The 13,316-nt window shown below is 38.8% G+C and overlaps 2 protein-coding genes across 9 annotated transcripts in view; both read right to left on the bottom strand.

The window, feature by feature from the left end:
• Nucleotides 1-11,961, bottom strand: part of gramd2aa (GRAM domain containing 2Aa) — a 36,853-nt gene extending 24,892 nt beyond the window's left edge. For 2 of the 5 annotated variants that reach the window (XM_032515239.1, XM_032515275.1), the window contains exon 1: nt 5,981-6,242. Coding sequence is in view for 2 of the 5 variants with exons in the window: in XM_032515229.1 (XP_032371120.1) it covers nt 11,644-11,783 (140 nt within the window). In the remaining 3 variants the exon portion in view is untranslated. Of the gene's footprint in view, nt 1-5,934; nt 6,243-11,643 lie in introns of those variants that run through there. The other 3 variants (XM_032515229.1, XM_032515256.1, XM_032515248.1) reach the window with 3 other exon arrangements.
• Nucleotides 11,962-13,074: 1,113 nt separating this feature from the next.
• Nucleotides 13,075-13,316, bottom strand: part of znf609b (zinc finger protein 609b) — an 81,897-nt gene continuing 81,655 nt past the window's right edge. For all 4 annotated transcript variants that reach the window (XM_032515160.1, XM_032515150.1, XM_032515140.1 and 1 more), the window contains one exon: nt 13,075-13,316. This exon is cut by the window's right edge and continues 2,934 nt beyond it. The gene's annotated coding sequence lies outside the window, so the exon portion shown is untranslated.

Raw genomic sequence — 13,316 nt, 5'->3', positions numbered from 1 at the left:
CAAATGGCTTGAGTGAAAACAAGCCTTGTAGTCTCCATTTGCAATGGAAATCTGGAGCTCTTGACTAAACTAAATAAACTTTTTAATTTGGCTTTACTACCGAAAACGCACTTCAGAGATGGAGAGAAATATTAGAGAATCAGGTGACAGTAGTTTAGCCTCCTGCAAACCGCAGCCACGAGCTTTCACCACAGCCGTTAGCCTTTGGCTACGGTTAGCAGAAGGCTAAACTGTTAGAGAGATGGAGAGAAAATGTTCATTACTTTGATCTATTAATGTTCACTATTTATTACTTTTAGCCAACTACTCTGTTCACTTGATATTTTTTTATTTTTCACACGCTCTCTTTGCCAAACATGGTGTTTATGTTTCACACCTGTCTCATATTGATGTTTGTAGCCTACTGTGTAGTCTGGTAGCTTACTAGTTATTAAGCTTCATACCAATGTGTAATCCCTCGTTGCTATTTATTGTCTTCCTGAACACAAATATGGAGATTCTTTTTTTTAATCAAATCCTAATTTATTTTTAGTAGTGCAATCTTCCAGGTACCCCCTGGAAACTAAAGAAGTACCCCTTTGGGTACACGCATGGTTGGGAATCACTGATCTGGATGATCATTAAGAAGACAAAAGCTAGTATTGTCCTTTAAATACTTTGCAGTTTTGTCATTAAACAGCACAAAACCTTTAAACAATCAATTACGTTTCTTCCTCTCATCTGCACTTCAACACTCCCGTGCCCCGTGCCATATTTTCCTCTGGGAGAGGGGAGTTGTTACCACCTGCCTTTTTATAATTAAAGGTGCTGATGGAAATAGGCTCCTGCATGCAGTTTCCAGTGCATTATCTCTAATTGGCCAGAAGCTTAATGTCAGCTACTGACCTGTTCAAACAACAAGGGCTTCCTGGTCCTACATGTTTTACATCTGACTGGTAATTTGTGAGGGTTGAATGGGAGGTGAAGGGCCCGTTGTAGGAGATAACGAAAGGGCTTGTGTTTTTTTTTTTTTTCAACTTAAGCCTGAGGTTAAGGGAATCAGGAGGGGTATTTGATCACATATGTGGGCCTAATGGCAAAATGGAGCCTTGTGGTCACAATGTTCAAAGGGGATGCGTGTACTACTTGTTACTACTTGTTGGGCTCTATTCTTTACAAAGAAATGGTCTTTTAGTAAGGCTCCCCAAATCAGTAGCTGAGGGCATTGAGAATATTTAGGCAAAGACTTTCCTAAGAAGATGCCAATTTGCACAAAATTCTTAAGAGGCATTCTTACATATTTTAACAAAACAGTTCTGTAAAGTTGGTCTACTGTTTTAAATTAAAACATTCTTAAAAACAGGAAATGTGGGTGAACTTACTGGATTGGATTTACTTTGTAAAATGTTGTTCTTGAGTGTGAAATCAACAATTTCTGAAGTTAAATCTGAAGCCTCAACACCTTTTTACTCAAGTCCTTGTTACACATGGGAATTGACACTAACATTGCATGTTTCCGAGCATAGATAAATAACTGCAAATCAAATATTTTTACATAGCTGCTGCCCAATTTGAATTTCCTGCCTTCCAGACGGCTATTAATACATTTTCATGTGAAAGCCAGCGAGCAGACATGTGAAACTTGGACAGTTAGTTAGAAACCTTATATTTAGACTGTATGGCTTTATGACAGCTGAGAATGTTTTGACACCACCCAATGCGTCTGACGGCACAGCAAACCAACTTTTGGATGGCTATTAAGTCTCCCCATTATCAAAATGTTTGTGTGCAGTCTAAAAACCTTATGAAACACATACCAGCACTGGACACACAGTTATTGACACAAATTGTTTCCATTTTTGTTTCAGTCTTTGGTCATATTTGTCGGCGGGTTTCTGGGAACTGGAATTAAACTTATGGTCTAAAATAAAGAATAACTGTTGTTGCAGCTTCACCACGACGTGTGATTCCCTCTGTCAATATTATTGTCTGCTTGTCTGTCATTTAAGTTTCATTGCTGGCCAGAAGAGCAAGTCAGAACATACCAGACGGACCATGCAAATAAGAAGTAAACTGCTTGGAATGCTTAATGCAACATCTGCAAAAAAACAGCGGCCTGATGACCTCCCTCACAGTATTAATGGACAAACAATGTCATTTGCAGGTCGACCCTATTTGATATAGAATCTCTTAACTTAGCAAATTGTTAAGCACTAAACACTGTTTCCTTATTGGCAATTTGATCTGAATGTTACAAATGTAACCGTGGTTCTCTGAGTTAGAGGTCAGATCAACCCTATGGCCAAACCTTATCATCAGTATTGGATAAGTCTGCAAAACCCTGGATTACACTCAGTGCCAGTGTTTTTCAAAGTCTTGCTAGCTGGACAGTCCTGATAAAATTGAGAATGGCAAGTTAGCTACACATAATCCATTGCAATTATTCAGAAAACCAGGGTGAAGAGAATCCATTATTTTTGCCCTATTATGGGATCTACATTATAATGCAATACATTCATTTGACATACACTTTCATCCAAACAATGTTGTTGTTGTTTGTTTATTGTAGAAAATTAGTCACTAATAATTGCTAGATTAGAGAGTCTAGGTGTAATCTGACCAAGTAAAGGTTAAAATGAGCTGCTGGGTCAGTGGTAAACCCAGGCTCCTCAGTATCTGAGATATCTCAAATGCCGGTTAGACTTTGACACAGGATCCAACTTAAAGCCAGGATCTAAACATAAGGTATTAAAGGCCATGCCAGTTAATGTTGTGTTTAGAGGTGCGTATCCCCATATTCCTAGACACAATTTATCAAATTAGCACAAACTAATTGCCACAGAATTAGAGTTTTGGGGGTTTGTAGGATGGCCAGCTGATACAGGGAGCCACTGTAGTAGTGGAGTGGTGTGGAACAAATTTACAGACTTACTCTAAATAAACAGGAATGCAAATTAATCTGTTTTTCAGCAGCAGGACCAGCTCATCTAAACATTCCTAACACGCTTCAGGCACAGGTTTTATATTTGCCTTACAGAAACACAGCTTTTACTCCAAGGCAATACACTAGGGGTGGACTGGGACAAAAATGACGCCCTGGCACTGTACCACGCCCATGCAGCCCACACACTGACACGTGCATTCACTAATAACATTTGTGTACAGATTTGAAATAATATAAGCAGTGCCTTGTGTAACCTTTTTTTTTTAAACATTTAATGTAAGCAACTGGCAAACAATGCTTACTACATTTTAAAGAGCACATGTTTATGACAAATCTTTCTGTTAACACTGTACATATTGTCTGTCTGGTCCCCCATTTTTTATCCATTTTTAACTATCTAAGTCTGCAATTAAAATATGTTTTTATGGCTGCCTGTGATTATACGTCATGGTTTTTCCTTGGTCAGAATAGGGTCTGAGGGTCTTCCCCCGGGAAATTTGGAGGGGTAAAGCCTTCAATTCCTGCCTTCTGATACATTGTATGAACCAATTTATGGCAAGAAAATCACACAATTCTGGTGGCAAGTAACAATTCAACTCAATATTATTACATTCAGTAGTATGGGGGCTTTCCATCTGGGACATGGGCCAGGTACGACACTCTGACCCCAAAGTCCAGTTAATTAGCATGAAAAAATATATATGTTAACTTTTTTTTCCAAGGAACACGTTTTGGTCCAAAGTTGAAAAAAGTAGGATTGACGTGGGTCTACATAGGATACTGCTTAAACTGCTAAATTGTACAATAACACAATCATGTTATGGATACAAAACATTGTGAAATGTAATTTTTTACATTTACATTTAAATGTAAAATGATCAGAGATGTTGAATATAGCCTACAGTGTAATGGACAACCACAGTTCATGCATACATGTGAAACGCAGATTAATTTTAGTTTAACCTGTAGTGTAAAACTAGACACTACGTGAACGGGGCACAGCAGAAAGACGCTGCTGGTTCAGGGTTTTCATGTGTACTCCCGTAGGCCTTCACTTTGCATCAGGCATTAAAACCAACTGTTCTGAAACAACAAAAAACATACAGCCATTTATTTGTATATTCCAAAAAAAAATCTGATTGGCCCACATTTTTAAAAAAAAATGGTCCGGCCCTTCTGGCATTTGCCAGAATTGCCAGATGGCCAATCCGTCCCTGCAATACACATTATGTATTTATGACACACCATGTAGGCACTGTCATTGTTTTACACACCAAACAAGTAAACAATAACTTTACATTAGAACATAGGTCAGTATGTGTTAAAAATACAAATAAACTGTCCTTCAAACCTCCCTCCAGCTAAAGAGCTGGATCTTTTCAACATAAATGTTAATTGAAAGGCCTACACCTCTCCGCCTCTCCTCCCTGTCTTTTTTTGTGCTGTCACAAGACATCCTCCAATCCAATAAACTTTAATCTTGTTAGGGTTGCTAGCCACTGGGATTGTTGCTTAAGAAGCACTGCACTCCCTCTGCCTCTAGTTGCTCATTTCTCTGTAGCCCTGTGCCAATAAGTTGTTGTCAGCCAATGGCTTTTCCAAGATTTGCCAAATACTGCAGGAGTGTTTCTAGGATTTGAGGACATTTGGGGCTTAACACGGACGTCTGTCACAGGAAATAGGATCTGGGGATCCTTTCCTGTCACTTATTTTTTGATATTTTTGATAAACAAAATGGCGCGGTAGCAGGGGCTGCCAGTAGACAATAACCATATTATTTTTGGTACATGTACCCAACGTAGGATACTACTACAGGCATTGCTCTAATCTTACGTTGCCAGGCTACAAAATTTGCACCATCCACCAACCAACCAGGAAAATTTGCTGGTTAAATATGCCCGTGGTAGGCAAATTTGCTTAACTTCACTTTACATGAAAGTTCTAGTTCTTGGTGTAGATGGCCCTTGAGACTTACATACAGCGTGCATAGAAAATAAAGAGATGCAAAATGAATGCAAAAAGAGAAAAGATGAATATGCTTAAGACTTTTTAACATCATATTCATCACACATCATTTTTTTTTAACTTAGTGTTGTACATTAGCTTAATTTGGTCTGGACACTGTCTATGAAACTGCAACAGAAGCAGAGCCAGTGGACTCTGCACTGCTTGAGACCTCCTGAAATAACCTCCCCATTGTGCAAGCCCTTCAAAACAGCCTTTGATGACAGAAGGGTGTTTTTAAGACAGCACAAGGCTCCAAATGTTCTTTTTACTTAAGACTGTATGGAGTAGGCACCCACAATAATAACTGTTAGCGTGAAGGGAATTAAATGGAGGATTAGTTTTGCAAAAAGCCAATTTCAAGTGTTAATGTTGTCTCATTAAAAGACAAACTACACCAAACTAAAAGTAATTAGTAACAACAGTAACAAAACGTAATCTAAAACACTTCTAGTTTAACATTTCAGACTGACGTAGGCCTACTAGGCTACTGTCTAAAACTTACTGTCAAAAAGCAATACTAGACAAAATTCATCACATTTAACTTACATTTTCCACTTTAAACGACAACTTCAAATAGCATAATATATCATACACATTTTATTCCTGAAATGTATATGTGCTATAGCATTTTGCTTTTTGAATAAAGTGCCTTTTATAATCAAAAGCAGAAACGCTTGTTAAACTTGTCAAGACAAGCCAAATTAAAATGCGGAACAGAAGAATTTTTTCAGAACAAAAGTCTGGAAAAAATATAGTCTACGGTCCATTTAATATCTGATGACTAATATGAATAATGTTGAATCATAATCACAAAATCATAATGAAATGGTTAACAGGAGAAAGTGCACACTTCTGGAAGGTAAAATTAATAACTGACAAACATCCTATTATACAGCATACACTGCGTTTACAAATTTCAGTATCAAGCCAAATCATGCTAACGTCGTCTATCAGCCAGCTATTGGTCACTTAGCTTTTGGTGCTTTTATTTTTTAAATATATAACGGAAAGACCGCTCTTCCGCTCGCTAGCTTAACGGCTCCTACGTACCTGTAGCTTCACAAGCCACTGCGACCTTTTCCGCCTTGTTGTTGCCGTGTAGCTCCACGAAACTCCTCCGTCTGTTCTTCATTTCTCGGTCAAATCATTGTATGTTCTTTATCCATAAAAAAAGGACTCAGGAACTCCAATTTGGGCACGAGGTAAAGCCGAGAGTTGACTCGCGTTGAGTGTCGGAGCTGTGACCTCAGTGAGGTGGGTTGAGCTTACCTACAGCCAGTGTGGGCTGGTAGCACTGCCAGGGGATTACACGGCGGCTAGTTTCTTCCCACAGACGCCTAGAATAATTTAACGACTTCCCATTAAATACATCTGCGAGACTAACAGAAACATTACTGCAAGGGCGTTTGTAGTTAGATTTGTTTTTAATGAACTCCTAAGGGAAACCATTCTCCCATTGGGACTGGTTTTACAATAGTATTAACAGTGATGGAAAAAGTACTCAGATGTGTTACTTAAAGGGCCAGTTAACCCATAATCAGAAGGGCATAATGTTTCCCCTTAGACCTGCAACGTTAGTGACGTAGTGTTATCATTTGTTGTCCAAGGCTTGTCTGCACTGTCTGTATCTGTCTAGTCCATGCTGATGTCCTGTACAAATGTTTCTGTCCGCCTGTGCCGTAACTGTAGCCTATTGTTTTAGTTGTCCATATCTGTCTAGTCCATGTTGATGTCTTGGACAAATGTTTCTGTCTTGTTTTATGTTTCTGCAGAACAGGAACCTGCTGGAAACCAGTTTATATTGTAACTTAATGCTTTTTTTTTTTTTTACTTTCCTGTATAATAACTGAAATGAGTCTAGATTGGTTTGGTGTGATTTGGAGAAATCTGCTGTAGAGAGGTCTGCCTTCTTAATAATGGAACTGGCATTTGGCTTGTGGTGCTCAGTTATGCCGTTATAAGTGTAGCTACATTTGGTTATAACTTTTGAAATAATAATGAAAGTAAACACGTAATGGATAAGTAGCCTATATGTAACCTGTATTACATTTTAATTCACTAGAACAGGCTACTTTTTCTTTTCATTTTGAAGCATACTGTTACTTTAATAAAGCGCTTTATCACGTATTTATTTCAGTTAAGCTGTTAGCCTGCTGAGGAATGGAGTGGAGGCGAGACTAGCTGTGGAGTCACAGTTTTCCTGTTTTAGTTTTATATTATCCAGCAAGAAGATACGGTGGATTTCACCTGCTTGTGACACATGGAATAAAGTTGTTTGTATTTTCCCAACTCTACAATGGACGTTGAGTGGATTTGTGTAAAACTAATAGTATTACGAATAGTTACTATTAATTAGTTGGACACGTGTAGCCGTAGCCTACTAGCTAGTTGTTATTTTCCGCAGTTTTATACGGTGGCCGACAGGGATAAACGCCCTGCAACTTCAAAAAAAACAACACATGCAAATAGATAAAACACAAGCATATTAAGAAAACAACTTATTCATTTGACAGCACATGTGCAGCATTGAGCAAACGCGCTGCGTATACACACAACACAACGCGCTGCATATACACACAACACAACGCGCTGCATATACACACAACCAAATACATAAACACAACGCGCTGCATATACACACAACACAACGCGCTGCATATACACACAACACACCCGCGCTGCATATACACACACACACGCGCGCATATACCACAACCAATATTAAACACAACGCGCTGCATATACACACAACACAACGCGCTGCATATACACACAACACAACGCGCTGCATATACACACAACCAAATATATAAACACAACGCGCTGCATATACACACAACCAAATACATAAACACAATGCGCTGCATATACACACAACCAAATACATAAACACAATGCGCTGCATATACACACACAACACAACCAAATACATAAACACAACGCGCTGCATATACACACAACACAACCAAATACATAAACAATGCGCTGGGTATATACACAACACAACCAAATACATAAACACAACGTGCTGCATATACACAAAACACAACCAAATACATAAACACAACGCGCTGCATATACACACACAACACAACCAAATACTATAACACAACGTGCTTCGTATACACACAACACAACCAAATACATAAACACAACCAAATACATAAACACAACGTGCTGCATATACACACACAACACAACCAAATACATAAACAACACGCTGCGCATACACACAACACAACCAAATACATAAACACAACGTGCTGCATATACACACACAACACAACCAAATACATAAACACAACACGCTGCGCATACACACAACACAACCAAATAAACACAACACGCTGCATATACACACAACACAACCAGATACATAAACACAACGCGCTGCATATACACACAACACAACCAGATACATAAACACAACGCGCTGCGTATACACACAACACAACCAAATAAACACAACACGCTGCATATACACACAACACAACCAAATACATAAACACAACGCGCTGCATATACACACAACACAACCAGATACATAAACACAACGCGCTGCGTATACACACAACACAACCAAATAAACACAACACGCTGCATATACACACAAAACAACACAACCAAATACATAAACACAACACGCTGCGTATACACACAACACAACCAAATACATAAACACAACACGCTGCGTATACACACAACACAACCAAATACATAAACACAACGCGCTGCGTATACACACAACACAACCAAATAAACACAACACGCTGCATATACACACAAAACAACACAACCAAATACATAAAAACAATGCGCTGCATACACACACAACACAACCAAATACATACACACAATGCGCTGTGTATACACACAACACAACCAAATACATAAACAAAGCGCTGCATATACACACAACACAACCAAATACATAAAAACAGGGTGTTGGCCACCGTAGTTTTAGATACTATAAATACTTCTGGGCATATTTGTGTTATAGTGCTGCATCATATATCATAGGCATAGTATAAGTTTCTATAATGTAAAAAAACAACAACTAAGAATCAGAAGTAAAAAATAGCATAAGATGGAAATACTCAAAGTATGTCAAAAACTTAAATATAGTAGTTGAGTAAATGTACCTAATTACATTCGACCAATGAGTCTAAGCAAACGTACTCGTTTCAGAATAATTTAGATCATATTATTGGTTTATAATTATTGATACATTAATGTCTAAGGGTAGGACTACTTTTAATTACTTCCTATACTGCTGGGTAGCCCCTCCCCCAGGGTTCAATAAAGTCTGATTTTATCTTTGATAATAATTTGTTGATTAATTGGCATTATTAATCTGAGTCTGCAAAGTACTGAGTAACTAAAGTTGTAGTATACATTTAGTGACGTTAAAAGTAGAAGGACAAGTTTAAAGTAGCAGAAAATGGAAATTTACTTCCGAAGGAGGGGGTGGGGGGGGCTGTTGAGCTCTGGTGTTGCTGGTTCACTAGCTAACTAACTGGTCAGCTACCAATACAGATCCAATCAAGAAAAACCTAATTATGTTTGGGGAAATGCAGCTATTTTATTTAAATGACATGAATAAACGTTACTAAACCTAACGTGAATAAACTTGAATGCATTCTAACCAGAGATGATGTTTAACAATAAAAACTACATTTCCCTAGTCTGGCTATCGCCTGACCAATAGATTTGAGACTGAGCCATAGACTATATTCTTGATGGACTGAGCGTTGGTCTGAGGAGTCCGCTCTGGGTTTTTTGTTCAAGAGGCGGGATCAACAGGCATAGTTCAAATGACTCTGTCCGTAATTGGATAGTCCTTCAACCAATCAGAGCAACGATCTGGGGGACGAAGAAGCATCAACAGCATCAAAAGGTTGTCGGTTTTGGTAGTGTTCTGTGTTGAATTTAAACAAGAAGCTGCTTGGTAACTTCTCTATTGTCATGGTGTTAAACCGGCCAATAGCGCGCCAGATACATAAGCCAGTTTGTGATTGGTTCCCGCAAAATTGTTACCTGAAGCAGGAGAATTAAAGGTGCAGGTTTCCAGACCAAGCTGCAGGGCGAAACCAAACAAGTCCACGCAACTTCCCAACCTCATCAAAAGTCTGTGTTTAAAATCCATTGTTCTGGTTGCGGGCAGAAAATTCAATAAGTATGTTTAAGTTATTATGGTATGTGTCAGTATTTGTTATGATGTTAATATACTCTAAGTTATCGACTGATGAATGTTGGTGACACACAATTAGATGACAAACAAAGTCAACAAAATTACCTTAACGTGTCAAATTTGGACTGTTTTGCGGTTTAATATATATATATATAAGAATGCATCCTATATTTACTGATCATATGTTTAATGTGTAAAAGCTTGACGTACCTAAGGTTTGGAACTCTAGCTGCAGTCCTGTCCCAACAGTATGAGTACTAGCAGTCCGTCCCGTCTCAGGACACAGCTACAAACATTCACGCATTCATAAATCAGTGGAGCCACTTTCCAACCAGTCATGGTAAAGGGAGTTCCTCTCTCGGGTTTAAAAACAGAGGCACTTTTCAAGAAGGCTCTTATACTCAGGACTTGTTTAAATATGTGCATGTCGCTGGGAAAATATTCTGACCTGGACGTCTTTACTGCTCATTAAAAAAAAGAAAAAAAAGAAAATATCACTTCAGAGTAACATTACCTCACATTTATTTAGCTGTCTTCAGAGTGAAATACCTACTTGTATATTTCATTCTTATACACTGTATGTTGTAATTAATATATATTTTAATTTATTTATTTATTTTAATTTTATTTTTTAAAGCTTTTTCCGCAGAGATATACACTTAATGGAAAAAACATATCATGAGGGACTTTTCCCTAATGTCAAAGTTACTTTTCAATCCACATCCCATGTAGCCCAGTTAAAGAAAAATCGCTCTCATTCTCCACATATCCTCCTCAGTGATTGGTTGAGATGGAATTGCTTTTACCTGGATTCACCTTGTCAGTGTAACTTTGTTTTTGTAGTTTAGTTTAAACGTGTAAAAAATATACACTACCGGTCAAAAGTTTGGGGTCACTTAGAAATTTCCATTGCACTCCATTGTAGACAGAATACCAGCGGAGATCAGTTGCATTGTTTTTTTAACCAGGGCAGCAGTTTTCAGATGACATTATGTGCTGACATAATTGCAAAAGAGTTCGCCAATGTTTTTCTAGTTAGTTTTTTTTAAAATGATATCAGATTAGTAAACAGAATGTGCCTTTGGATGATTGGATGAATGGTTGCTGATAATGGGCAATGTAGATATTGTATTAAAGATCCGCCCCCCCACTCAGATCAGCTGGTATTCTGTCTATAATGGAGTGGAATAGAAATTTTTATGTGACCCCAAATTTTGGACCGGTAGTGTATAAATAATGAAATTAAAATAACAAATGAATAAGAACATGTACATCACAAGAATCTTTTCTCAAATGATGGTAAGTGATTCAAATAAGAACTCCCCATGTTAAAAAAGGAATAGGAAGAAGTTTAAAAAAAAGAAAACTTTTCTGGTTCCACCCCGTTTTTCTATTTTTATCCTTTAGTTATATACAAAAATATGTGATGCTTCATTTATTTATACACGTTTTGAATTGTTAAGGCTGTCTCATGCCTAGCATGCCAAAGATTCAGTGCACTTCCTGTGTGGTGTTGACTGACCTGGCTCTGCTGGCTGCTATCCTCTGACTGCAGTTACCATGAGGGTGGCGGAGGTGGGGGAGCTGGTAGTATCGGTCCTGGCCTGGGGCCTCGTCGGCGGGCAGGGCCTTAGGGCTGGCAGCGTAGATAGTGCATCCCATGAACACCTCCTGGAAGTCACCCTCAGCGTCCTACAGCAAGCGAAGACGAGCCGTTGTCAAGGTATCCTTCCTCCGAGCGGCCTGCCCTGATGCCAGCCAGCTGCTCTGTGCAAAAGCCATTGGCTCAGCACATTGCTATCTTAACCCCTCCTTCCCTCTGAATCTCTCCTCCAGCCAGCCTCGTTCTCTCTCTCTGGCCCTCCTCCCTCTGCCGAGCCGAGTGCATCAAGGATAATCAGATTTCCCATTTACACTCAACAAAATCATCCCTGGCGTAATCGCTCCCCGTCACTGATGTTGCACTATGCTAATGCACACAGCGCACTGTCAGTGCAGGAGCATTAGGGGCAGTTAAAAATACCCCAACTGACTGATAGGAGTGAATGCCACAGCAGATGCAGATACAGTTTCTACAGTGTGGATTTTAAAATGATGTACCGGAGAGAGTGGACTGTCGGACACCTGGTTAAATACAACTAGGTCTGCAGCTATTTCATGTTTTTTGTATTTGTTCTAAAACATAATTCAATTTAAAAGTATTCATAGTGTAGAGCTATTGACTGAAAGATCCCCCCCACACACACACACACACTCTGATTTAAGGGAACCCCATGCCAATATATACACTACTGCAATGCAGCAGCAAAGGCAGGGAAGAAGCAGACTGCAAGCCAGTAAACAAGGATCATGTAACAATGCCAGATTTTAATTCAGGATTAAATACTGAATCAAACTGGCACCTTAAAACATCGGAGAAATTGTACAAAGACCCAGTGTTTTTCCTGATCATCACATATGTTAAATCAAATGGCCTATATTGAGGCAAATGAAACATGCTCAGGAACAGGAATTTAGTCAGCAGGCTAAATCTGATTCAGATGAGACCGACTGTGTCCACTTTAGAGACACTGCTCTCCTGTGGCCAAATGCAACAGTGCAATTTCCATATTCTAATGTGCATTTCTAGCATCATCATGTTCAATTTTTAAATATTAATTAAAAAGTAATGTTGAACACTTACTTCCTGCATTCTGGTGACTTTAGACCAAAAACATTTAAATCAGTTTAATGTCCACGACTCACTCATAGATTAACCTGTGTGGCACACTCTTAATTCTTAATTAAAACTCTTAATTTATATGTAAAATAAAACCTTCCGCAAAGTGAAGTATTACTTTGAAGGCAACACCAGCATAATGAAGTTGAAATTGACATTAACATCATTCGACAGTAATATCTCGATTCCAGAGCATCCACAGAGCAGAAGCCATTGACCAGTTCCCAGGACAGATTGTCTCATAAAAAGATTTATTTTTTTCCAGCCCAAATTTACAAAGGCAAGTTACAGAGTATTGTATAAAAAAGAACCATGGTAATGTACACTTTACACAAACTCCTGAAGGGAGGGAGAAAGGAGGTGAGGGTGAAGCATTCTGAATTTCACACACAAAGAAAATGAAGACATTGTAAACATCCTTGCAAGCACCAGAACTGGTACTCGGGGTGGGGGTGGGGGTGGGGATGGGAATGGGG

The sequence above is a fragment of the Etheostoma spectabile genome, chromosome 1 (genome assembly GCF_008692095.1).
Source record: "Etheostoma spectabile isolate EspeVRDwgs_2016 chromosome 1, UIUC_Espe_1.0, whole genome shotgun sequence".
NCBI classification, from domain to species: domain Eukaryota; kingdom Metazoa; phylum Chordata; class Actinopteri; order Perciformes; family Percidae; genus Etheostoma; species Etheostoma spectabile.
Note: the sequence above shows the minus strand (reverse complement) of the source record. Positions and strands in the feature narration are given on the sequence as shown.